Here is a 25,868-nt window from a genome sequence, read left to right as displayed (position 1 = left end):
TTAACGTCAACTCTAGGAGTCCATCTCGGCTAGCCGAGATGGCAGATTTCATCGAAGTTCTGCCACATGTGTATTCCACCAACCCGCATTGGAACAGCGTGGTGGAATATGTTCCAACCCTTCTCCTCAAAGGGAGAGGAGGCCTTTAGCCCAGCAGTGGGAATTTACAGGCTGTTGTTGTTGTTGCTAGGAGTCCATATGTCTATTTATATATATAACCTTTTTACTAGTCTGGCAGGCGCGAAGAGCGCTCTCCCGCTTCACGTAGAACAGTAGCAGGAACTTGATGGTGACGGCCACCACCAGTAGCGGCGAGAACAGCATGCCGAACCACAGCACCGACTGGTTGTAGATGAGCGTCAGCGAGTTGTAAGCGATGTTGAACTCCGGCGCCGTCTTCACGAACTTGAAGCTTGAGGCAATAAAAACAGAAAGTTACGTGCGAGATCATTTACGAATACACGAACATTAGTAGCCGCCTTCATATTATTACGAATACACGAACATTAGTAGCCTAATATTGGAGTCGGAAATACAGTAACGAATAATGAAAAGACGGAAGTTATGTAAATTGTAGGACGAAAGTCGTCGTTTCTAAAATAGGCTATTTGACTGCTTTTTAAAATCCATTTTATATTATTTAGTAGAGGTTAAGGGACTCCAGTAAAAGTTGACTTTTTTATTTCTAGTACATATTTACCGAAAAATATCATATTAAAATTCCATATTTAAATAACACGCGAAAGCTTTTGTCACTTTGCTGTATTTTAATCTGTGGTACATATAGTAGAAAAGCAAGGTTTACAAGAAAGTGACTTCATCATAAGCCCGGCCAATCAGGAGCGTTTTGTGTCACGTGACTAACGTTTGAAAAAATTCATTTTATTCATTGAATTTTGAATAAATTAAGTATTATTTTCAAGTTTCAGTAGTAAATAACCATTTTTAAACTCATAATATACAGTGATTACAATAATTCACAATTTATTTTTCGCATTGTCAAATAGCGTATTGTTTTGTGTTTGCAAAACCCGAAGTTATGGTTCAAATGAAATGAAATCAATTTTATTCAAGTAAACTATACAAGAAGTAGCGGCAAGAAACTCGCATAGTTGAAAGTTCTTTCAACAATGGCCCCCAATGTTGCAGATGTCCTTGAAGAAACAAACTTTACTTCAAATTACATTTGATCGCGTTGGATCAGCATCCCATGTGTTTGTTATTTAAATAAGACCATTGTATAACCGACTTACTTAAACATCAGTCCACGTATGAATTCAATCGCCGGCAACAGCAGCAGCGACACGGGTACATCCAACAACACCAGCCGGTAGGCCTCCTGGCCCACGCGGTTCTCCCAGCACTGGACCAACGAGAGAGAGAGAGAGAGAGAGATTGAGAAAACATATTAAATATATTAATGCTTTTAGAAACTGTCTTTATCTGTAATCGTGAAGTCACCTGATGGTAAGTGGTAATTATGGCCTATAGACTATAGCGCTATAAGCATTAACCATTTCTAAAATGTTTGACGGCCTCCGTGGTCGAGTGGTGTGTGTACCGTTAAACATGTGTACGCCACTCTGAGGTCCCGGGTTCGATTCCCGGCCGAGTCGATGTAGAAGGTTTATTAGTTTTCTATGTTGTCTTGGGTCTGGGTGTTTGTGGTACCGTCGTTACTTCTGATTTTCCATAACACGAGTGCTTTAGCTACTTACATTGGGATCAGAGTAATATATGTAATGTTATCCAAAATAAAATAAAATAAAATCACTAATGAACTACCAACCTAGGGAGCTGGAGGAGAGAATGTTATGTTCTTTGTGCCTGTAGTTACAATGGCTCACTCACCCTTCAAACCGGAACGCAACAATACTAAGTGTTGTTGATTGGCGATGAAATATATAATGATGACATATCTGGTGCCTGCCCAAATAGGCTTGCAAAAAACCCTACCACCAATTATTGCAAATGTAAATGGTATAAGTCCATTTTATGGGGAGGAATGAGGACCATGTTGTTAGGAAGGTCTTGAGCATGGATGTGGACGGATATAGAGGTCTACCTCTAGGACGACCAAGGAAACGATGGATGGTTTGTGTGAAAGACGATATGGTTAGAAAGAATATTACTTGTGAGATGAGACCGACAAAGGGGTATGGAAGGAAAAGACACGCACGACCACAAATAAAATTGGGATAAGGCAGAAGGATAATGATATATCCGGTACATGTCTCACGTACCGGCGTGTCCGACCGTGCCCAGAACACCAGCAGCAGGATGAGCGTCCCGATATCCAGTAGCCAAGTCCTGGCCAGCGTCACGTAGAAGGCTGTCCGAGCTTCGTAGAACTCCAATCTGACCAAACACCACAATTGTCAAGCGTTACGTGCCTTCAAGACGTCCTATTTAAAATACTCACGTATCCTCTCTCTTCTTTTCACTTTTAGCACGATGGAAGTTTCGTATACGAGTTGTCGCTTTTTATTTTTATTTTCAAGATCAATAAAGACAGAAAAAAACGCCATCAGATAGTGTTTAAGTAAAAAATAAGTTTTAATGAGTTTTTAATTATAAATTGTACGAGATGATATTATTTAATCGTGTTAATTACTTCTTATTTATAATTTTTTTTTAATTTAATTTTGTTTTAGCACATTTTTTATAATTTAATATTTTTTCCCAAATACTTAGATAAACAAACTATACAAATAATCTATAATCTACTCCAGTAGCTCAAGTAATAGCCTTAGACTCACATATGCCATATGATCATCTAAAAACTCTGCTAAATTATGCACAAAAACACTTCTTGATTAATACGTATTTATTAATCATACTACAAATTTTTTAACTTACATCTATTTCAACTTATCTACCAAGAAGAGAGATTCAATAGATGATTGAGAAAAAATATAAGGACAGATTAAATAAACGAACTCACTTAACTATAAAATTAAGCAGGATCGGGGAGACCGCAGCCACGGCCGTGATGATCAGCGATATGTAGATCTCCCTGTGGTACGGGAACGTGTCCACGCTGAGTACCAGCCACAGGCCGTACTGCACTCCGAATATCAACCCTAACACGATAGTCGTAATGACTACATTCGTCGAGCGCCGGCCGATCCTAACCCAGAGCGAGGCCGCTTCTTTCTTTCGGTTCTGTTCGTTTAGGAGTTCCTGGAGATAATTTTATTAGTAAAAGCGAATTATATCTTATAAAGGTTGAAGCAAAGCGAAGCATCCTTTTCAAGAGACGGCTTTCTTGGTTCGGTTTTTTTTTTTATTAAATGGCAGCAGATATGTATAGAAGGCATCATTACCGAGAACCCTCTCACACTTACGTGAGATTTGGGAAGGTTTACCTCGACTGTACTTTAATAGTTACCATTAATGCCTTTTAAGGCAGAATAGAGGAAAGAATTTTTCGTTTTTTTTTTTTGTTACCGGTGGTAACTCTACTAGCGTTTAAAGCGTTACTGAGCGTGGGGGTAAAATTTGAGCCTTCTCGGGCTCCAAGTGACATTGTGGGTATTTCTAATATGAGAGCGCACCTTGGTTCAGGATTTGGGGGGGGGGTGTATGGAAGGTCACTGACCCGGAACTCGTGGTAGAGCGCGCGCGCGGCGAGGGCAGCGGCGCGAGGAGACGCCACGCCGAAGTCCCAGCCGCAGAAAAGCTTGGCCGCCAGGCGAGCGCGCACGCCGCCCCCGCCACCCGCCGGCTCGATGAAGTGCCGCCGGTACGACGCCGCCGTGCTGCGGACACACGGCCTCAGTTCAGTCAGTATAGGTTGGCGGACGAGCATATGGGCCACCTGATGGTAAGTGGTCACCATCGCCCATAGACAATGACGCTGTGAGAAATATTAACTATTCCTTACATCGTCACTGCGCCACTAACCTTGGGAACTAAGATGTTATGTCCCTCGTGCCTGTAGTTACACTGGCTCACTCACCCTTCAAACCGGAACACAACAATACTGACTACTGTTATTTGGCGGTAGAATAACTGATGAGTGGGTGGTACCTACCCAGACGGGCTCGCACAAAGCCCTACCACCAAGTAAAGTACTTACTGTTGCGTCGCAATATATTTACAACAATATCATGTATATTCACAGTAGCATTGATCACTTTGATAAAATCAGTGATAATCATTGTATATGCACTAGAAGTAAGGATAAACTTATAAAGCCAAGTTTCCGACTCCTAAATCCTTCTTGGGGCAAGGTATCCGTTTAAAGCATATTTTCGATACAAGATTTTGTAGATGATAAAATAGCGTGGAGTTAATACCTGTTGACTGCCAAGCAGGATACATTAATTGAAATAATGGTATTTAATTAACATGACGTTGTATTTTTTAAATGTTAAAAAAAGAGTAACTACTGAGTTTCTTGCCGGTCTCGGTAGAATCTACTTTCCGAACCGGTGGTAGCTACACTTAATTGTAAAATGACGATTCAAAAGTGCTTATAAAAGCCTACTTGAATAAAGTTTATTTTGATTTTGATTTTGATTTTTTTTTAGTCGCCTGCCAGCTGCCGACACAAACCCCTCCCACCCCCCGCGGCACTCACCGGTAGCACAGCACGCCCAGGAATAGCAGGTAGGCGCACACCATCGTGAAAAAGTACGCGAACGCCATGTCGTAGCGCAGCGGGCCCACGCCCACGCCGCCCGCGTGGTAGTGCCCGTACAGCAGCGGCGTATGCTCCAATTCGCCCTGAGGCATTCCATCTCTGATAAACTTTAACTGATAACGGAGTATCATCCACCTGCTACATTGTCGTGTAGCTCTAAATATTTATCTTTAACGATTAGGTTAGTAAGAGTCGAGATGGCCCAGTGGTGCACGCGCGCATCTTAACCGAGGATTGCGGGTTCAAACCCAGGCAAGCACCGCTGATTCATGTGCTTAATTTGTCTTTATAATTCATCTCGTGCTCAGCGGTGAAGGAAAACATCGTGAGGAAACCTGCATGTGACAAATTTCATAGAAATTCTGCCACACGTGTATTCCACCAACCCGCATTGGAACAGCGTGGTGGAATATGTTCCAAACCTTCTCCTCAGAGGGAGAGGAGGCCTTTAGCCCAGCAGTGGGAATTTACAGGCTGTTGTTGTAGTTGTTGATTAGGTTTACTGTGAATTTGACGTAATCAACAGTTTTTCCGATTCTTTAATATTAGAATCCTCCCGAACTATGATAATCATGCAATGATATTCATAGGAGTATATAATAAATATGTTTGTAATGCAATATTAATTCTCGAAAATTATCAATTAACAACTTACCGTTCCACTGATGAAGTCCAAGAAGCTTATACCAGAAGTTCCATTCCTCCCACCGGTATGCAAAGCTTGGGGCACCACGACAAAGGATATCAGCAAAATGGACAGCAGCAAGTTGAGGCCGAAAAGCCATCTCAGGAGATGGAAGTAGGAGCCAACGGCAGAACCTAAGTGGCCCTCGATGTTCCTGATCGCCTCGTACCACAATTCAATTGAGAATATGAAGTCACGAAAACTGTCACGTGACTGAAAAACATTTTAACATAATGTAGATCGAAACGAAACAAACATTACACGATTGCAGGATTCTATGTTATCCTGTTTTAAAACACCAAATCAACAGTAAATAAGTTTAAAACAACAATAATTATTTAGTTCCCTGGCCGATTTCTAGGAGACTAGCCATTTGGCCAAATTTGAATCTGTTTATAAAAGCATATTATAACACACAAGTATTGGCGAATACACAAGGGCCATTTCCTTACTCCTGAAATTCAACGGGAGGACCATTATACGACTACAATACAGTTTTTTTTGTCAGAAAAGAAATTATTGACCTTCATGTATAATCTTAATTCCAAGAACTGTAAAAGTACCATATTATAATCTAGCTATAAGTCAAGCACAACAAAAATAGACAAGAGGTGACAAGGTTGGTGGTAGGGCTTTGTGCAAGCCCGTCTGGGTAGGTGCCACCCACTCACACTGGTGGCCTTATTTGGCGGTAGAATAACTGTATTCTACCGCCAAATAACAGTATGCAGTATTGTTGTGTTCCGGTTTGAAGGGTGAGTGAGCCAGTGTAACTACAGGCACAAGGGACCTAAAATCTTAGTTTCCATGTAGGGAATACTTAATATTTCTTACAGCGTCATTGTCTATGGGTGATGGTGACCACTTACGATCAGGTGGCCCATATGCTCGTACGCCAACATATGCCGTTAAAAAAAAAGGTATTTAATTGGAATATGTGTATCTTATTACGACTATTGCTTACCTTTTTCCAAGTAAAACTGATCCGATATTTCATCCTCTTGAAAACCGAAATAGGCCTTTGCTTGGACCGTAGACTAACTGAGGCTGAAAGTTTCGCCCGGACGTTCCTCTTCATCGTCAACCCTTGGGGTAGATCCCGTAGTGCCTCTCTGAAAAACAAAAATAACTCTTGAGACTATTACACCACATTATTACTTTTACAAGATAGGAAAAACAGGTTCCTAATTAACGTAAGCCTTTTTTGCACAACTTTTGTATAAGCACAGATACACTGTATCATGTAATTTACTCGTATTATGTGCATGAAATCGTTTAATATTAAATGTACCCTCTTTGAAATCATTTTAATGTATCAACCTAAAATAGATCCTGATGAAACAAGCATAAAGTTTGAAGAGTTTATTTCACACTTAAGTTTTAGAGTTCAAAGGATATTGTTGAGTGAAGTGATGAAATGACGTAACGTTACCTCCTTAGTTCTTCAGATAGTGGATTATCTTCCATTAATTGATGGTGCTGTTCCATTTCGCGAACGATAATATCCGCCTGCTTATCGACAGCGTCAGGCGTATCAGACATGGACGCTTCGAGTAATGCATTATGTTCGCTGTTAGCGCGCCTTAATCTTAATGTACCTGCTGGTAAAAAGTTTGTGATATGAACTTGTAAAACGAGAAAGCGAACAAATATTATTTAAGACTAAATAGTTGGGTTTATAGCTGGCTTATAATGGCCAGATTTCATCCATAACAGAAAAGTTTTTGACTTTTTCTTATTTCAATCATCAGACCGTAGTGGATGTTTGTATACACTTGCCTAGGAAAGAAAGTAAAGTTATTAATTTTGCCTATAATATCTACACTATGTAGAAGGTACCCCGAAATAGAATTACCTCTTATCCCTTAAGAATGACCAGCGTAGCCAAAATCGGTTGAAAGAACATCGTCAATTAAGTCTGTATAACCAATAATGATACACAAACGCACATGACAATGTACTTCTAACGATGAATTTAACCGCGTCGTTTTAATTAATGTAAACTAACTAGATATGTGAAATACTTTATATTCGGACCAAACAATTTGTACCGGCATATTTACCTAATTTTTTGGTATTATCCACATCATAGGATGCATTCATTGTCCATAAATTAACAAATTACAACGTTTTTTTCTCTTTTCTTTAGCTTAGTAAATACAAATAACACAATTTTAATAAATGTAATTGTTTAATATTCAAATCACATTACAATGTAGATAGTTTTTACAAATTATCCAATTTTATTACAACACAAAAATTCTCGCCACGAACTAAACTGATTCATACGTTCATGTAGTTTCTTGTGAAACTTAATTAGAGCTCGTTAAGGTAGCGTCGTATTATAACCAGTACTGCATTGAATTTCTTACAAATATCAGTTTGAACTTTAATATAGTTTAAACTATTCACAGTGTTAGTCAGTGCCGGGAGATCGAATCTTAATGTGGGCAAGATACAGTTTACGAGGCCCTTGTTTTTTTTTACAGTACTCTGATCTCAATATTATGTTGTACTTTTTCAAATTTCGGGCGCGAGGCCCTTTGCACCACAAGGCCGCCACTAATGGTCTTATTAACATTTATAACTTATATCATAATGTCGTTAAATCGTTTTAGGAAAACTGGATGCATTGCTGTCAGGCTTGTTATAACGTCGCAATCTTGCGTAAGTTACAGCTTTAGTTTCTCAAACTATTATTTTCATTATTTAAAATGCGTAGACGAACAAGCAAATGGGCCACCTGTTGTTATTAGTTTATACAGTCAGAGTAAGAAAACCTTCGTCAGTTTTCAAATTCATTTCTTTATCAATTGTTAAAGTCTTAGTACCTTTTGAATCTAAGCATCAAATCATTGCGACGCAATATGTCATTCTCGATCGGTAAAGAAGATTATTGCACACACGAAAATAGATCTTAAGTTGCGAACCTTTCCTTACCCGGACTGTACCACCCACAGACATTGGCGCTAAAAGAAATATTACGAATTCCATATGTGGTCAATGAGCTACCAACTTTGGGACCAAAAATGTTATACCACTTGGGCAATGTGACTACATTAACTCATTCCCCCTTCTTTCTGGGAAACTATGATACAAAGTATTACTGTTTGGCAATATACTAAAAGCCAAGATGGCCCAGTGGTTAGAATGCATACATCTTAACCAATGATAGCGCATTTAAACCCAGGCAAGCATCACTGAATTTTCATGTATCATGTGTTTATAATTTATCTCTAGCTGAAGAAAAATGTCATGAGGAAACCACTAAATCCCAGTAGAGCAGCATGGTGGAATACCCTAACCTTCTCCTCAAAAATAAAGGAGGTCTTAGTCCAGCATCGGGAAATAAAGAAGCTGTTACTGTTATTATTATATTATCAATAGACTATGTTATGACTGGGTGGTACCAGGCTTGAACAAAGAAAAGTGTATATTCTATGATAAATTAGTAGTACATTTAGAAATTATTTAAATTAAATATATAACACATTATGTATAATAATTTAAAGCAAAAATTTTAAATTATATAGCATTAGAGATTATGTAGTCAACTTTATTTTTAAATTTATTGTATCTTAGAAATAGGTGTACCAGTACATTTTACTGTTTTAAAAATCCATTTAAAAATTTACAAACATTAAATATTAATTGTTGCTTTTTTTTAATTTCATTTATTTGATGTCAATTAATGTACAGATAAAATAACGAAAAACTTTTGCTGTTGTTAAGAGGTGAATAAAATCACTAAAGAAATATCAATAGAAAAAAAAGTATAAGCTTATTTGTGCCTGTAGGTTGGAACATTTCTGCACAAAATGGTCCTGCTTTTGTATGCACTTCCAAAAATTGTCTAAGCTATAGTAATTTCACCTATTTATCAAGATGGAGTGGCTCTATCATGCTCCAACTAAGCTCATTAAGCTTTAAACATTTGGAAGTTGTATTTCTTAATTAAGTATACACAATGAAAAGAAATAAAAATAATATGAATATATGAACTTACTGTGTGCTATTTTACGAGAGGGCATAAAGTTGACTGCAGCCTGTCTGGCTACATTGTTACGGAGTGTGAATGTCCTCCTCATACTAGCAGGCTTCAGTTCTATACCATCCATGTCGTCCTCCATAGCTCTACATTACCATAAATATATTATTTAATATAATAACTCTTTGGTATGTTTTGTTACTTTCACGTAAACAAAGTGATTTTTTTTTATCTATAGCTAATAAGTGAAACATTTCAACAATGTTCATATCATCTTGGATAGTCGAAAGTAGGTACCATTTATTAATAAGTATAACTAAGTAGTTTATTCTTAACTCATAAATGCTATGTTATTGAATAGGTAGTAATTAGGCTGGTTTTTGGTATATGTTAATTATTTATTTACTTACTTTACTTTTTAGTTATGATTCACTTCAGAAAGGAATATTTAAAAAAAAGCACTTGTCTATTTACAGCATAGTACAAAAACAATTTGATATCATTAGATTATTGCTTATAATTATTATCACACTGATGATATTCGATAAGATAACATTTCTATGAAAAGATAAAGTTATACAAAAATAATAAACTTCTTGTAAATAATTTATTTTATTTTAAAAAGTGAGCAATTCAATTCAATTCAATTCTTGGTTTAATGGCTTTTAGTTGTGCCGACAGGGCACAGATTATTTCGCCAATGTCACGTAGGATGGAGAAGACACGAAAGAGATTGATCGGAACAGTTGAGGAAACAAACTCAATTAAATTTTGAAGACTAGCATAGTAGTAGTAATTTCCTTGTTAATCCTCAACCTAGAACAACACAAACATTAAGGGTTAATAATATGTTACAATAAAAATAATTGTTAGTACTCTAAACTATATATACTAAAATATAACACTCAATGGGACTATTCACAACTTAATTTTATTACATTTAATATATTTACATAGAAAAGAACAAAATGGACTAAACACAAACGTCAACAAACATTCAACATTTATAGGGCGGGGGACTTTAGGAGGGAGAACGTCATAAAGGGGATGAATAAGTTTAGGACAAAGGAACAGGACGTGGGTTGCGGAACCTTCGTCTAGGCCACATTCACACAGCGAGTGATCACGAACTCTTATCTTTGCTAGGTGGACAGGTGTGCAGGAATGGCCGAGGCGTAAACGACAGATAGTGGAAATGATCCAACGATCAGCGTGCCTGTGATATGAAAACCATGGACGCCTCGGAATTTTTGGTTGTAACGCCGAATAATACTTACCCTTAACCGATTTTGATGAAATCCAAAAAGAGTTCCAGGATTTATCCATTTCAGCTTTCGCAAGAGTGAGTAAATCTCTAGCAGAATTGACAAAATGCTCCGATGAACCAAATTGTGTAGCAGTCTTTGCATAAGAGTCAGCCATCTCGTTTCCAATAATACCTGAATGACTTGGAATCCAGACGAGCAAAACTTGTAGACCCTGATGATGACAGGATAACAGGGCCTCTCTGATCTTGAAAACGATGGAAAGTCTTAATTTGCTACGAAAAGGATTTTCCTTAATGGCTAACAGGCAACTTAAGGAGTCACATAAAATAATTGACTGTTGAATATTATGTGACTGGGCGTACTTAATAGCTTCCAGTAAAGCAATAGCCTCACCGGAAAATACCGAAGTTTCAGGGGGACATTTAAAAAGTAGTGCTATTTTATATTTGGGAATCCAACACGATGCACCAACGCATCCGATTGGAGAGAGTTTAGAGGCATCAGTGTATATAGGGAGGTGATTTGGCCAATTTTGATGAAAGATTCTTTGAAATTGGATAGCAGTATCAGAAGAACCTTTTATAAGACCGAGGTTTGTAATTACAAGAGGATTAAATAAAAGAGCCTTAAAGGAGGTGGAAAAAAGAGGATTAGAAGGAAACGTGTTAATAGGATGAGGCAGGTTGGTATACTTAAGGAAACTGTTTAATAGGAATGAGGATTTCGGACTGTCCGGGTTGCAAAGGTGGGATAATTTGTTTAACCTGGTCAAAAGAGGATGGGAAGATAGCTGTAACAATTTGATGACAAAGCGGTCACATAAATATTGTCTCCTTATATGTAGAGGAGGGTCAACACACTCAACCTGTAGAGCATTAGTAGGGGTGGATTTCATCGCACCCAAGATTATGCGCAAACATTTATATTGAATTTTGTTTAATTTTTCTGAAGCATATTTATTGAAGGGATCTAGAACAACAGTCCATAGTCCAAATGACTACGAACTATTGCGTTATAGATCAGCTTCAATGTATAAGGGTGAGCTCCCCACCAAACTCCAGACACGGCTCTAAGGGCATTAATAGATTTTTCACATTTCTTGGCTAAATAATCAGAGTGTGAAATTCCGTTCAGTCGTTGATCGAGAATAATACCAAGAAATTTTGTTTTGTCTACAAAATTGATGCGTTGACCCTCATAAGATAAATTGAAGGAAGGTATATATCTCTTTTTAGTAAATATCACTGCTTGACTTTTGGCTGTCGACAGCGATAAGCCATGGTCAGAGAGCCATTGGGATAGGTAATGCAAAGCAGTGTTTAATCGGAACGTTAAATTTTCAATGGAGCTAGATCTAAAGTACAAAACAGTGTCATCAGCATACTGGAGTATGTTGCAAAAATTGTTAACAGACAAATCGAGGTCATGAGTGTATATGCTATAAAGCAGAGGACTGAGTACTGAGCCTTGAGGAAGACCTTTCCAGACAAGTCTGGGGGGAAGAGAGAGATGTTGGTGTCTAACCGTTATTGATCTGCAAGTTAACAGATTACATATGAGATGTACAATCCTCGATGGAATACTCAGCTGTTGCATTTTCTGCCTGAGTAACGGAAGAAGGACATTATCATATGCAGAAGATATATCAAGAAAGATTCCCACAAGGTACTCTCCTTTAGCGAAGGCAATTCGAATGTCTGTTGTAAGAATGCTTAGACTATCAATGGTGCTCAACCCCTTCCGAAAGCCAAATTGAGAGGGAGCAAGTATATTTCTGCTTTCCATTAACCATTCCAGGCGGTTCTTCAAAAGATGTTCAGTGATCTTTGCCAAAGTTGACGATAAAGCTATGGGTCTATATGAATTGCAATCTGAAGGGTTCTTACCCGGTTTAAGAATAGGGACAACAATTTGCGACTTCCAAGATTGCGGGATGATTCCTTTGATAAAAACCGAGTTAATTATATTTAAAAAACAATTTTTCGCTTTATCGTTCAATTTAGAGATAAAAGAGTAAGGAACGCCATCTTCCCCAGGAGTAGAGTCAGATAAACCATTTAAAGCACAATCAAGTTCAGAAAAAGAAAAGGGGGCATCCATTTCATCCAAAGTAGATGCTGGCGTAGAATTTAGAAAACTGTCCTCATAAGGGACAAATGGGGGGGCAAGCTTGTCAGCGAAATTGTTAAGCCACTCAGAAGGAGTATTTGAAGAAAGATTGACAGAATTAAGGCAACGGCGGAATTTTTTAAGTTGGGACCAGACTACAGAGGAAGGGGAACGAGGACTCAGGGATTCACAAAAATGAATCCAACTGACTTTTTTCTTTTTAGAAATGAGCTGTTTGAATTTTGCGTCGATTCTCTGGTACCTACAAAAATTATCCATAGACATACACAATGTGTATGATACTTCAGCCTCTAGTCTCTGTTCAGATAATCGCTTGCATTCCTCATCCCACCAAGGGGTGGAAAGCAAATGAGTTTTTGAGATGTTTTTTTTGGGAAAATGAAGATCCGCTGCAGAAAAAATGCCATTAAGGAAAAGATCGTAGCAAAGAATTACATCTCCATAGTCTTGTGAAACAAAGAGGTTGTCGATCATGGAATCAACAGACTCAGCATATGCAGACCAGTTAACATTCTTTAGCTTATATTTTAATAAGGGATTTGGATTGATATGGGGAATGGATCGGTGATTTAAAGAAAGGAGAATAGGAAAGTGGTCACTACCAAAAGTGGAGGAGAGGATGTTCCAGGATATTTGTGAGGCAAGGACTGGAGAGGATAAGGATAAGTCTACAGCGGATTTTGGGTTTTGGTTAGGGTATACTCTACGAGTCGGTGAGCCATCATTGAGGATGCAGAGGTTTGCATCATCAAATATGTCCATCAACAAGAGAGCAAATGGGTCACAGAAATGTGAACCCCAGGAGGTGTGATGGGCGTTGAAATCACCCATTACAAGGATAGGACTAGGAAGACAGGAAATGATGGCAGAAATATCAGGAATTAAAGCTGGATTAGGATGAGGAATGTACAGGGAAAGAAAAGAGATGTTAAGGGCTCTGACAGCAACAGCATTAATATGCTGGCTGGGAAGGGATAAGGGAATTTGGGAAAAGGGGAGGGAGTGCCGTATAAAAATGGCACTCCCTGCATAACCATCATTTCTGTCATCCCTCAAACAGGAGAAGCCTGGGACCCGGAATCGGGATCCAGGGATCAACCATGTTTCAGAGACGGCAATAATGATAGGTTTATGGAGGTTAATCAGTGAGAGGAGTTCATGTTTTTTAGGACGGACGCTCTTGCAGTTCCATTGAAGGAAGCTGATTAGGGCCATTGTGAAGGATTGAGAATAATTGACATAAGTCTTGAGCAACGTTGGACGGTAAGGGGATGTCGTTACATGTTGAAATAATACTAAGAAGTATTTTTGTTAGCATTTCTAAGAAGTTAGGATTGCTATTAAGAGGATTAGGAGTGTTTTGGTTGAGAGCACAACCGTTAGGAGCAGAAGAGGGACAATTACTAATGATCGACTGGTGGGCCTGCTTATCATACCCCTTACCAAGAGGTGATCTTGGGCGAGGAGTACTGATAACAGTCTTCCGATAGGACCTATTAGTTGAAGGGATAGGTTGATTTTGGATATTTGGAGAATATGAGGGAGGGGTAAACATCTCCTTTGCAATCTCTGCATAGGATCTACGAACAGGAGGGAACCGAGAGGATGCTTCAATATAAGATATGTTATCCTGAGACATAACTATTTTAATTGACTGTTGACGGGAAAACTCAGGACAGTCCTTGTCTGTTGTATAGTGGTTACCAGAGCAGTGTAAGCAAGTGGCGTTATCCTTACTTACACTACAAGACTCACCTGTGTGGGATTTGGCACACCTATAACACCTAGGTTGAGATCTGCACTGTGTTTTAATATGACCATAACGACAGCAATTAAGGCATTGGATGGTCGGAAGTTTGTAAGTCTCTACTGGAAGGGATGTATGGTAGGAAAAAACTTTTGAAGGAAGTATTTGCCCTCTAAAAGTAATAACGACAGATTGGGTAGGAACCCATGTTGTTACACTGTCATTAATTGTTTTTCTGTTTAGCCTTCTTATTTTCATTACTTCACCACATCCAGTGGGAAGTTCAAGTGACATAGCAAGTTCTTCCATCGTCCAGTCCACGGGGATACCCTTAATCAAACCCATTCTGGTTACATTAAAAGTCGGTACAGTAGCTTTGTACTTGCACATTTCAACAATAGGATTTGCCAGGAATGAGTTTGCCGCTTGGGCTGTTGAAAATTCAACAGAAATTTTATTACGACCTATGTTTTTAACACCATCATTAATAATCCCTTTAATTTTATGAGTGTGCAGAAATTGTCCAAATTTAATTGCTCGGATAGTAGTTCCTGAGGCTGGGTCAGAGACTTCCCGGGACACTTGTACGATGAAAGGACCCTTGTCATCGTCAGAATAAATTTTTGGGCCTTCAGAGAAGGATGGGTGAGTGTAGATGGTCTGTATCGAAGGATTTGCAGAATTTGGATGGATTATAGTTTTTTTAGCATTCGAATCGGAATTAATCGATTCATTAACTTGGCGTTTTCGAGAAACCGGAATAGAGGGAGGAGAAAGAGTATCGGTATCGGTTTGTACTGAGCCACCTGGATCAGGGGGTTCAGGCGGAGTATCCACCTCCATTATAAAACTTACAAACTAAAGAATATTGATATAAGATAAATACTCACGAAATTTAAATATATTAGTAACACCACTTAACCCAACTACCAACTAAAACACTATTAACAATAAAATATACTACAAAACTAAACGTAAACACTGATAATCTCTAAACACGTGTGTTAACCAACGCTAACGCAAGCGAAAAAAAAAAAAAAAAAAAAAAAAAAAAAAACAAAAAGTGAGCAATTCCAATTTGTTTATTGTATTTGACATTGTCATATTGAAATTTGACTTCAATGAATATACAATCACTAAGTTTGACGTCTCATTGATAAAGTTAGTGCTGGAAGAGCGCTGGACACAATTTGCTATGATGAGGTCACTGGAATAGAAAATAGAAATAGCAGAATAAGCCTAGGGACTCATCTACCTTTTCAAAAGTATCTGAATATACGACGTAGTACGACAGAATTTAAAGTGATCTATAAATAGATTTATTACATATTATAAACATGTTGTTTTATTTTTTAGTTTCGTAAACATTTCGACATAGTTTTGTTTTTAATTATTATTATATCGATACAATAAAAATATCATAAACAAGCGCTAAAAAGAATATTTAGTAATAAGTTATTAATAATCGATTAAGTAATAGTTATATTATTAACGATAATATTATTTTAGTTGCTTCGATTGTTTGTATTATTTCATTATAAATATGTTGTATTGTCTCTTTAAATGTGATAGTAAATTCTAATTAAAATTTCGACATTATGTTTGAAGAATTTGTTTAAAATACTTTAAGAATGATATATGATATAATTTTTTGAAAACAGGATTTTTTTTAAAAACATGAAACGGATTTTGTTTTATTCGGTAAACCTAAGATCGATAATTTATATCTAGTTATTTTTTTACCGAATGGTAGTTCTAGCTATGCTATGATATTAATATTTAATTTGTTAAATATTAATTTTCATTTGAAAATTTAATCGTTTTAAATCAATTTATGCTTTTTTAAATCTCGATTCTGGTTTTCTGTTTGACGTATTCGAACGTCACTTCAATCAAGTACAAGCCATATGTAGTCTGATGATAATGACAATTTCCTTTTTTAAAACATTTTTTATATGTAATAAATGATGCATTTGGAGTATCATCTAAGCAAAAGCAACTAATATTAGACTCAAAAAAATATTTCTGCTAAATTATTAAATGGAAGCTATCAATTTAGTTTACATATGAAGCAATTCATAATTTCATTAATTCATTACTGGCTCTAAAAGTATCAAGGTACATAACAATTTACTTATTAAGACTAGACTTATATGATTGTAAATTACACTGTATGGGTTTACTTTATTGTTTATAAAGGTTAAATAGGATACATTTTATAAGTTTTAAGGTAGTAGACAAAGTAATCCATTACAAAAAGTTTGGTTTATTGTTGTTATTCTTGTAACATGCTCATATTTATAATAAAACTTCTAGCTTAAGTTATACTACATTTTGTTTTATTATTTTTTATTAATTTAAAATTTGTTTTTAGAGCAAATGAATGAGAATAAATATGGCTTCGCCCCCAAATGTAACTATTCAGACTGTTAGAACAATACTCAGTGAAGTGATTGATTCTTTGGAGTCACCAGACTATGCATCTAAGTTGGATGAGGCTAAGGAAGCTGCTGGTAATGAGATGTTAAAGATGATGCAACTGGTCTTTCCAATGGTAGTCCAGATTGAAATGGAAACTATTAAGCGTCATGGATTTGCTGGATCCAGGGAAGGTAAATTATATTCTGATTTACTAACTTCATTATTTTTTAATCACATTAATATTTCAACATAAGATATACAGTATTATGCCATATGTAAATAATTTGTTATGAAAAAGAAAAGATAAATGATAAATAATTACACAAAAGATAAAATTGATGGGTTTTGTAACAATTCATATATAATTGTATGAATTCAAGAAAAAAAGTTAGCTAATGTGAATTTATTAAAGAAATGACAATATCATAAATTATATTTGCTTCAAACGTAATTTGACGTATGTTTTAATTGAATTGCATGTTTGCAGCCTTTAGTAAAATTTATACCAACCAACTAATTGTAAATTGAATGAACAATATCTTTTATTGCAAAAGTAACTTAGTCTGTTATATTTTCAAAGCCACCCAGCAATACGAACTTGATGAAATTTTAATATGAGATTATTTATGTTACTTTTATATACCTAATACATGTAAACACAACACAAGAAAAACCATCTATATAAACAACAATTATTACTATTTCTATTAAAGTAAAAATATTTTTTACACATTCTACTGTAAAAGTACAAGTTCATAATTATTCCTAAAAATAATGAGTGTATAAGTAATGACTATTTTCAAAGAAATAATCAGAGAAATTTAATGATTTACACAATTTGTAATAAATATTGAATCAATTAAAATCACATTCATAATCATTTGAAGTTCTAATGTTTGCTTTAATAACTTTGATTATTAACAATCATTATTATGACATTAAATATCTATTATTTAACATAACTTTTACTAATTGGGTCATTAAACTATTGCATCATAGAATGCAATAGTCACTAATTATAATTACCACATTTTTATTACACTCCATTGGGCAATGAAGATTGTGAAGATGAACTTTTTGTAATAGCTTTTAATGTTGATGTTCACCTGTCTGATCTAAACCAGACAATGAGTTTGATAATTGAAAATTTGAACATAGCTCAAGATTGAATGAGCATTAACGGAGCAAAATTAAAAATACAAATGTTTTGATTTCTTGTAATGTTTTAAGCATTGATGTTAATTATTGTGTATCAGCTTTGTATTTTTAAACTAGCTGAGTGTATTCATCATTATAATTCTTAACCAATTTATTGAAAGTCTGTTTAAATTAATATAGCTAAGTAAACTGAGCTCCTTTAATGAATTCATCATAGATTTATAATTTTGATTAAGATGGTGGTTAGAACGCGCGCATCTTAACTGATGATTGCAAGTTCAAACCTAGGCAAGCACCGCTGAATATTCATGTGCTTAATTTTTGTTTATAATTTATTTTGTGCTCAACGGTGAAGATAAACATTGTAAGAACACCTACATGTGTCTAATTTCATCTAAATTCTGCCACATGTGCATTACACCAACCAGCATAGGAACAGCATGGTGGAGTATGTTCCAAACCCTCTCCTTAATTGTAGAGGAGGCCTTAGCCCAGCTGTGGGATATTTACAGGCTATTACTTTAATTTACATTTACTTACTTTACATACTATGCATTAATTATTTAGGCTGTAAATGCCCTGAATAATTTTTAAGTGTATGCTGATATTAAGCCGTAATAAGGTGGACCTAGAACTATGACTATTGAAGGTTTATATCTTTAGAAAGACCACAGGTTTTATGATATTTTAAACATGGATGATGCCAGTATTCGCATCTGCAAAATCAAATACGGCATTAATAGGATCATGGTATTATTAATGACCCATACATGTAGTCATTAGGTATTGAATGAATTTAATGCGAAAAATAACAAGTCCAACTAATAAATTCTTTTGCAAAACAAAAAATGGTTCATTAATTTAGTGCTGCTTTCTACATCCGTGTTTCGCATTTTCTACCTAATAGAAGTAGGATCGGAATAAGTGTTGTCACATGACGAAATTAACTTTCTAACTTTTACAAATTTTTCGAAAGATACTAATCTATGAAATTTGGTTATAGAGAAATATGGGTTTGAAAAACATATGATTTAAAAATTGACCATGTATTCATATTCTTCTAAGTGTGGTGCTAAACACTACATTTAATCTCAATTCCATATTCTCTATGTTATATCGATATTTTAGCGGTCTATGCAGGTAACGCCTGCATTGTAGACATTTTTAACTTTGCCGTTTCGTAAATTCCAATCGTTTATAAAAATACATCGGTAAATAAGGCATATTATTCGATACAAGATTTTATAGATGATTAAAAAAGCATGGAATTAATACCTGTTGACTTCCAGGCAGGATATATTAATTTAAATAATTGTATTAACTAACATACCGTATTTTTTTAAATGTTGAAAAAGAGTAACTACTGATTTTCTTGCCGTTTCTTCTCGGTAGAATCTACTTTCCGAATCGGTGGTAGCTTCACTTAATTGTTAAATGACGATTCAAAAGTGCTTTTAAAAGCCCACTTGAAAAAAGTTTATTTTGATTTTGATTTTCGCAATAATGAATGATCTTTATATGTATAATTTAAAAAAAAAAAAACACATTTATAGTTTTAATATGAGATTAGTAAACGAGATATATTTTTGGAAGTGATGATGTCGATTTTGGCCGCAGTTGATTAACGAAAAACTTTAAATTAAATTGGGAGTAATAAAATACTGGCAGCATTCTATAACACATGCGCTTTGCATGTTATAAGTGCATCTTCGTGAAAATTGGCTTCACATATTTCAACGTATTTTTTAACATGACTAAATTGTTTCATATTATTCATTGTTTTGAATATTGTGTTACTTTGGATACAAACATGTGTGGATTTTACAAAATGAACTGTATTCTCGTTAAATAGGGATACGTAATCGAAGCAACAGGATATTGCGTTTCAATTACAAGAATCAATAATCGATAATAGAGGGATATATTTGTAACTGTGCAGGAAAATGGATTGGGATTTTCTTTAAATCGTATAAATATGTTTTAAGTAATATTTGTTGTATGTATGTGTTAATTACGTGTGTTTCAGGCATAGTTCAGTTTACACAGCTTGTTCGCGAAATGGAGAGCATGGATAATGAAGTTGCTCGTCTCCACAGCCAGATACGAAGTCATTACTTGCCTCCCGTCTCGATCAGCTCCACTGTGGATACATCTTTGTAAATCGGTGAGTTATACCCCGGCGACTTTGCAAAAGGCGTTATACGGTACGGAATAATATGCATATATGTATATGTATGTGTGTGTGTAGGTAAGTCCACACATGCAAAGTCGTGTAAAAATCTGGATGTATTCATATAATTTAATCAGGTTTAAAAGGAGCATTTCGATTATCTTTTCTTCGGGACCCGAGCATCTCTTAGTCACTAATAATGCAACAAATACATTTTGCGGTTCCGTCACAAAGAAAAATAAATTAATGTTTTTTTTTAAGCGATGTTATTGTTTTATAAATGTATTATGATTATTCTACTACAAAATCTTTATTAACATAAGAATTAACAACATTAAATGCTTAAATATATATATACAAATATGAACTAAAACTAGTTACTGTATAAATCTTGACCGCGTGGAATGGTGGCAAGAATGCTAGCAGCATTTCCCCGTTGAATCGCAATTCCGATACTCTGGGCAAAAAACGAACCAGCCCTCCTGTCACCAGTGGAGGCAATGAGGCGAGGTGTTATACTTTTGATGAAGCTTTTTGCACCACTACTCCAAGGGCCAAGCGTTCTACTACATAGGTATATTGATTGTGTATCTATTGGAAAAAGGCGGCTCTATATTCGATGCATTTGTTTCTTTTTCTCATACTTGAATTCCAAAAAATATTCTTGTATGAAATGCATTGTATCTTAAATGTTGGAAACGATCAACAAACATTATAAGTCGCTTCAAAAATAAAAAAAATATTATAACATGATTCATTATAAACATTAATTAACAATTATCATTAAATACTCGTGAATTAATTAATGTAATTTTAAGTGTTCCATTTCATATTAATCACTTAACAATAATTTTGTTATAGGGCTCAGCCGATCATCTCATAGCTTCAGATTCCTGTATAATGCTTACATTTTATGCTTCATTATGAAAACTTCTATTATACTCACTATTTTTTATTTTTAAATTAATTAAATTATTTGTTTTTTTTTTCAACATTTATATATAAATATTAAAGTAGGAAAAATACTTTAAAATGGATTAAGTCAGATATATGCTTAACATATGTTGCATATGATGTTTAAGAATTTTAACAAAATTTCCGTAGTGGTAGTAGGTAGGTCAGTAGCCTACCATTAAGATTGATTTATGAGATTATACTACAGATATAGAGCTCATAAAATAGATCCCAATTGTAAGAATTATTTATTATTTTTTAAATACATGATTTTTATCAGTTAACATTAAGTGGTAAAGAAATCACTTCTAACAAAGCATTAAATTGATCCGTGTATGTGATCATAATTGTAACTAACAACATTGACTGAAATAACTTATCTATATACCTTTATAAATACTAGTGTTGCATTTTGCCGGAATACGAGTTTATGCACTCATGTTTATATGCGACTGTGACGCACAATCCTTTTCAATTAATGGGCTGATAATAAATTCAAAGTAAAACCATAGAGACTTATATTAGTCATATTTTATTTGTACACGATTTATTGTCATATTTAATAAAATATATATATTTAAAATGCCTGTTTTTTTTTTTCTTTTTTTATTTTTCATCTATCTGCACCTACACATACAATATGTATAAGTGTTATCTGTCTGTGTTAAACTGTTGTACTTTAAGTGGTACATAATGTACGTTTGATTTATCATTTTGACGAGAATACAAATACTCCAGATTGATAAGATGTCTGGAGTATGGTGTTATCTGTAATAACAGTTTGTGTCATGACTTTCACAGTACCCTTGAGGTACACAACACTAATACCAGTTTTTTGTGGTTTTTCTAGTGGTGGACTGAGATTTTTGTGATTGAACCATGTTATGCCGAAATGTTTCAACCCACAAAGACTCAAAAAGCTGTTAAGTTTAAAAAATATATATTTTTAATGACAGCAACCCTGAACTATGTGCATTACTGTAATGTTATGTATAAAGATATTTCGTAATAATTTATTCGTATCTCTAGGTTGGAACATTTCTGTACAACGCGGTCTAATTAAAAGGGACAATATATTTACTAGAATAATTCCTCAATTGATATATTTTTTTTCTTTTTTTACGAATATATGTCATCAGTGTCATCTTATGATCATACATACTTCGTAAATTCATATATTCATGTCTATTTTTAATTCTTCTTTATTTATCTCTTACTTAGCACTAAAGCGTTATACAATGGCAGTTACAGACAGTATCGTATATTAGAATTACCCGCAATAACGCATTTCAACATTTTAGTTCATTATGTATTAAGATTAAATGCCGGACATTTATTTTCAGGTAACAATTATTAAGTGATAAAGAAATCTCAAATGACTTAAGATGAGGAGAAGAAAGTCCTACCAGTTTATTGTGATTGCGTGTGTTCTTATGTATGTTTACTACTTCTTCGGTGTGAGTGACTATATGTACACGAAGAGTTTTGATACGGAGTTCCATTACCCTCTGGATGTAAACATTCAGCCGTTGATCAGCAAGGTGCTCATTAACAAGAAGCCAGCTCGAGCGCCGATTAATGTATATCCGTACAAATTCCTGACAAACTCAATAAAATGTGCGACCTTGGAGAGACTAGACTTGTTCATCGTCGTCAAATCGGCGATGGGGAATTTCGACCAACGGAACGGTATTCGGCAAACTTACGGCCAGGAGAAATCGATACCGGGAAAGATTGTACGGATCCTGTTCTTCGTCGGCATCGATGAGGAGGTCCGATCACGGGTGCAGAAGAGAATCGACGACGAGATGATAATATTCAAGGACATCATCCAGATGAACTTCCACGACAGCTACTACAACAATACGATCAAGACGATGATGTCTTTCCGCTGGCTCTTCGACCACTGTTCGAACGCCGACAATTACTTATTCACCGACGACGACATGTACATATCGGTAAAGAATCTCTTGAAGTACGTTGAATACGACGCGCCGGATAATCGAATAGCAATGCACGGCAGCAAGCACGACAGGGACTCAGTGATGTTACACCACGAAGGTCAGAAGATCATATTCGCGGGTTACGTGTTCAATTCCTCGCCCCAGCGTTTTCGATCGAGCAAGTGGCACGTCAGCTTAGAGGAGTACCCGTGGAACAAGTGGCCGCCTTACGTCACGGCGGGCGCGTTCGTCGTGTCAAATCGCGTCATGAAAATATTGTACGCGGGAAGTTTATTCGTGAAACATTTCCGCTTCGACGATATCTATTTGGGCATTGTCGCGAAAAAGGTCGGCTTAGAACCGACACATTGCTCCAAGTTCTATTTCTATAAGAAGAAATACAGTGTTGAGGGTTATCGCGAGGTGATCGCGTCTCACGGCTACGATGATCCTCAAGAGTTGTACAGCGTTTGGAGTGAACAATATTCGCTGTAAGTTTGGAAAGTTGTTGTATTCCAATGGCAGAATTATAAAGGTGAACAAACCTTTCATTTACGTATTTCGCGTAATTTGTTTATAGCTCTGCTATGTATTGCATTAGTACTGTATTTTTTTCATGCTCTTTCTCATTTTTTCATGTTCTTAGGTTATTTATTTTAGGTATCTACCAGTGACGTAATAATAATTCCAGTTCTAGTTCAATGTTTCTTTATCTTTACTTATGTCTTTGGAATATGCGATAAATATAAAATTGCCATAATAATACTCGTGATACGAGTTGTAACTTTTGATCTTTTTGTCGTAGATATAAGTTGTAATAGTAAGCTTCAGAATGTGTTTACAATTAGTAGGTAAAATCACTTTTGTTTGTCTGTATGATCAGAGCTATGTGCTAGTTGCCAAAAATATATGTTAGTGATATTCGATGTTCGTTGATTTATGTAAGGTAATTGAAATTATGAACGGCTAGTGATTGTCAGTACGAAGCGATTCATAGCTATCGAACGAGATAATATAAAACGGTTTTCTGATATTATCGCGTTCGCTTCGCTTGCACCCAGTGGCGTGTTACATACGTAATGCATGTTATCTACATATTAATTTGTGATTATGAATAACTGTAATCGAATATTTGAATCTTTTAATTTTAAGAAAAAATATTTTACATAGATTAATAAATATTCTCATTTTTTCTAGTTACTAAGTATTCTTTTTGAATATATTAAAATGTTAATACTAATTAATAAACGTTTTAACTGTATTAGAAGTTTTATTGAACTTTAATGGTACATAACAAGTATATAATAATATATTTATTTATAATACATTTAAACAATATATTTCAAAAATTTATATTTTACTTATAGCAACACTATAAATAACATCGTCATGTAAATATAACTTACAAGATACATATTTTTTCTCTAAATATGCTTTTAATTGACAATATTCACATTTAGGTTATGGTAAGCATGCATTTAGCACCAAATATATTGAAGATCGAAAGTTTCGCTTACGTAGAGTAGAAAAAGAAACTTGTACATTACGCTTTTCATATACGATAGTATTAATGTATTAAAAACGTATATGTTTATGAAATGTATAAAAAACTTCGAAGTCATGCAATATAACGTCTTTTTAAAAAATAAGAACGATTTGTTAGTTCGTTTCTCGTGACTGAAAAAAATTTATTATTAGGTTGGGGAAAAAGTCTTTTCGCATATAGTATGTATGAATTTGTAATAAAATCTCTTTGGCTATACCATTTGTATCTGGCTGGTTTTGGTATCATTAAAAAGTTTTAATTTTAAAGAAGGCACTTCCAAATTCAAATTAGGAATTTGTGTGATTTTCATTTGTTTTTGTTGTTATTAAAATGAGTGAATCTAAAGAAGAAATTCGATACATTTTAAAATTTTACTATAAAAAAGGTAAAAATGCAACTCAAGCCGCGAAAAAAATTTGTGATGTTTATGGACCTAATGCAGTACCTGTGAGAGTAGCGCAAGTTTGGTTTAAGCGTTTTCAAGCCGGAAATTTTGATATCAAAGATGCATCTCGCTCTGGTCGCCCTGTTACGGACAAAATTGATGCCATTTTTGAAAAAGTGGAGCAAGATCGGCATATTAGTAGTTACGATGTAGCTGAAGAACTGGCAATTGACCACAAAACGGTTTTGACTCATTTGAATAAAGCTGGGTACACTGGGTACACTGCCTCATGAACTCACTGAAAGAAACCTAATAAACCGTGTACTCATTTGTGATTCTTTATTACGACGTAATGAAACCGAACCATTTTTGAAGAAGCTGATAACTGGTGATGAAAAGTGGATCACATACGACAAGAACGTGCGAAAAAGATCGTGGTCAAAGGCTGGTCAAGCTTCACAGACTGTGGCAAAACCCGGATTAACTCGCAACAAGGTAATGCTGTGTGTATGGTGGGATTGGAAGGGCATCATTCATTATGAGCTGTTACCGCCCGGCAGGACCATCGATTCAGAACTGTATTGCGAACAATTGATGAGATTGAAGCAAGAAATTGAGAGAAAGCGGCCAGAATTGATCAACAGAAGGGGTGTGGTTTTTCACCATGACAACGCTAGACCTCACACATCTTTAGCCACTCAACAAAAATTACGAGAGTATGGCTGGGAGGTATTAATGCATCCGCCGTATAGTCCTGACCTTGCACCTTCAGATTTTCATCTGTTTCGGTCTCTGCAGAATTCCTTAGGCAGTGTCAGGTTAACA

General features: G+C 35.5%; 3 protein-coding genes across 3 annotated transcripts in view; 2 read left to right on the top strand and 1 right to left on the bottom strand.

The window, feature by feature from the left end:
• Positions 1-9,956, bottom strand: part of LOC124529847 (transmembrane channel-like protein 3) — a 14,539-nt gene extending 4,583 nt beyond the window's left edge. The window contains exons 1-11 of the mRNA XM_047103771.1: positions 9,732-9,956; positions 9,340-9,467; positions 6,766-6,931; positions 6,298-6,445; positions 5,304-5,546; positions 4,586-4,731; positions 3,602-3,761; positions 2,945-3,183; positions 2,244-2,358; positions 1,254-1,363; positions 188-412 (exon numbers count right to left, since the gene is read on the bottom strand). Coding sequence (XP_046959727.1) covers positions 188-412; positions 1,254-1,363; positions 2,244-2,358; positions 2,945-3,183; positions 3,602-3,761; positions 4,586-4,731; positions 5,304-5,546; positions 6,298-6,445; positions 6,766-6,931; positions 9,340-9,463 — 1,676 coding nt within the window. The 5' untranslated portion in view covers positions 9,464-9,467; positions 9,732-9,956. The remainder of the gene's footprint in view (positions 1-187; positions 413-1,253; positions 1,364-2,243; positions 2,359-2,944; positions 3,184-3,601; positions 3,762-4,585; positions 4,732-5,303; positions 5,547-6,297; positions 6,446-6,765; positions 6,932-9,339; positions 9,468-9,731) is intronic.
• A 6,390-nt stretch (positions 9,957-16,346) lies between these two features.
• LOC124529701 (beta-1,3-galactosyltransferase brn) lies at positions 16,347-24,373 on the top strand. Its single transcript, XM_047103575.1, has 4 exons — positions 16,347-16,584; positions 16,841-17,078; positions 20,072-20,209; positions 22,513-24,373. The coding sequence occupies exon 4, from the start codon at positions 22,555-22,557 to the stop codon at positions 23,605-23,607; it is 1,053 nt and encodes a 350-aa protein (XP_046959531.1). The 5' UTR covers positions 16,347-16,584; positions 16,841-17,078; positions 20,072-20,209; positions 22,513-22,554; the 3' UTR covers positions 23,608-24,373.
• Positions 16,862-20,205, top strand: LOC124529845 (protein C10). Its single transcript, XM_047103769.1, has 2 exons — positions 16,862-17,078; positions 20,072-20,205. The coding sequence occupies exons 1-2, from the start codon at positions 16,862-16,864 to the stop codon at positions 20,203-20,205; spliced, it is 351 nt and encodes a 116-aa protein (XP_046959725.1).
• Positions 24,374-25,868: the final 1,495 nt, after the last annotated feature.

Source organism: Vanessa cardui, chromosome 5 (genome assembly GCF_905220365.1).
Source record: "Vanessa cardui chromosome 5, ilVanCard2.1, whole genome shotgun sequence".
Classification (NCBI taxonomy): Eukaryota; Metazoa; Arthropoda; class Insecta; order Lepidoptera; family Nymphalidae; genus Vanessa; species Vanessa cardui.
Note: the sequence above shows the minus strand (reverse complement) of the source record. Positions and strands in the feature narration are given on the sequence as shown.

Bases quoted from the DNA above. Each gene is read 5' to 3' on its own strand.
- LOC124529845 (XM_047103769.1), top strand. From the start codon at position 16,862: ATGGCTTCGCCCCCAAATGTAACTATTCAGACTGTTAGAACAATACTC. The intron at 17,079-20,071 runs GTAAATTATATT...CGTGTGTTTCAG, and splicing joins ATTTGCTGGATCCAGGGAAG to GCATAGTTCAGTTTACACAG.
- LOC124529701 (XM_047103575.1), top strand. From the start codon at position 22,555: ATGAGGAGAAGAAAGTCCTACCAGTTTATTGTGATTGCGTGTGTTCTT.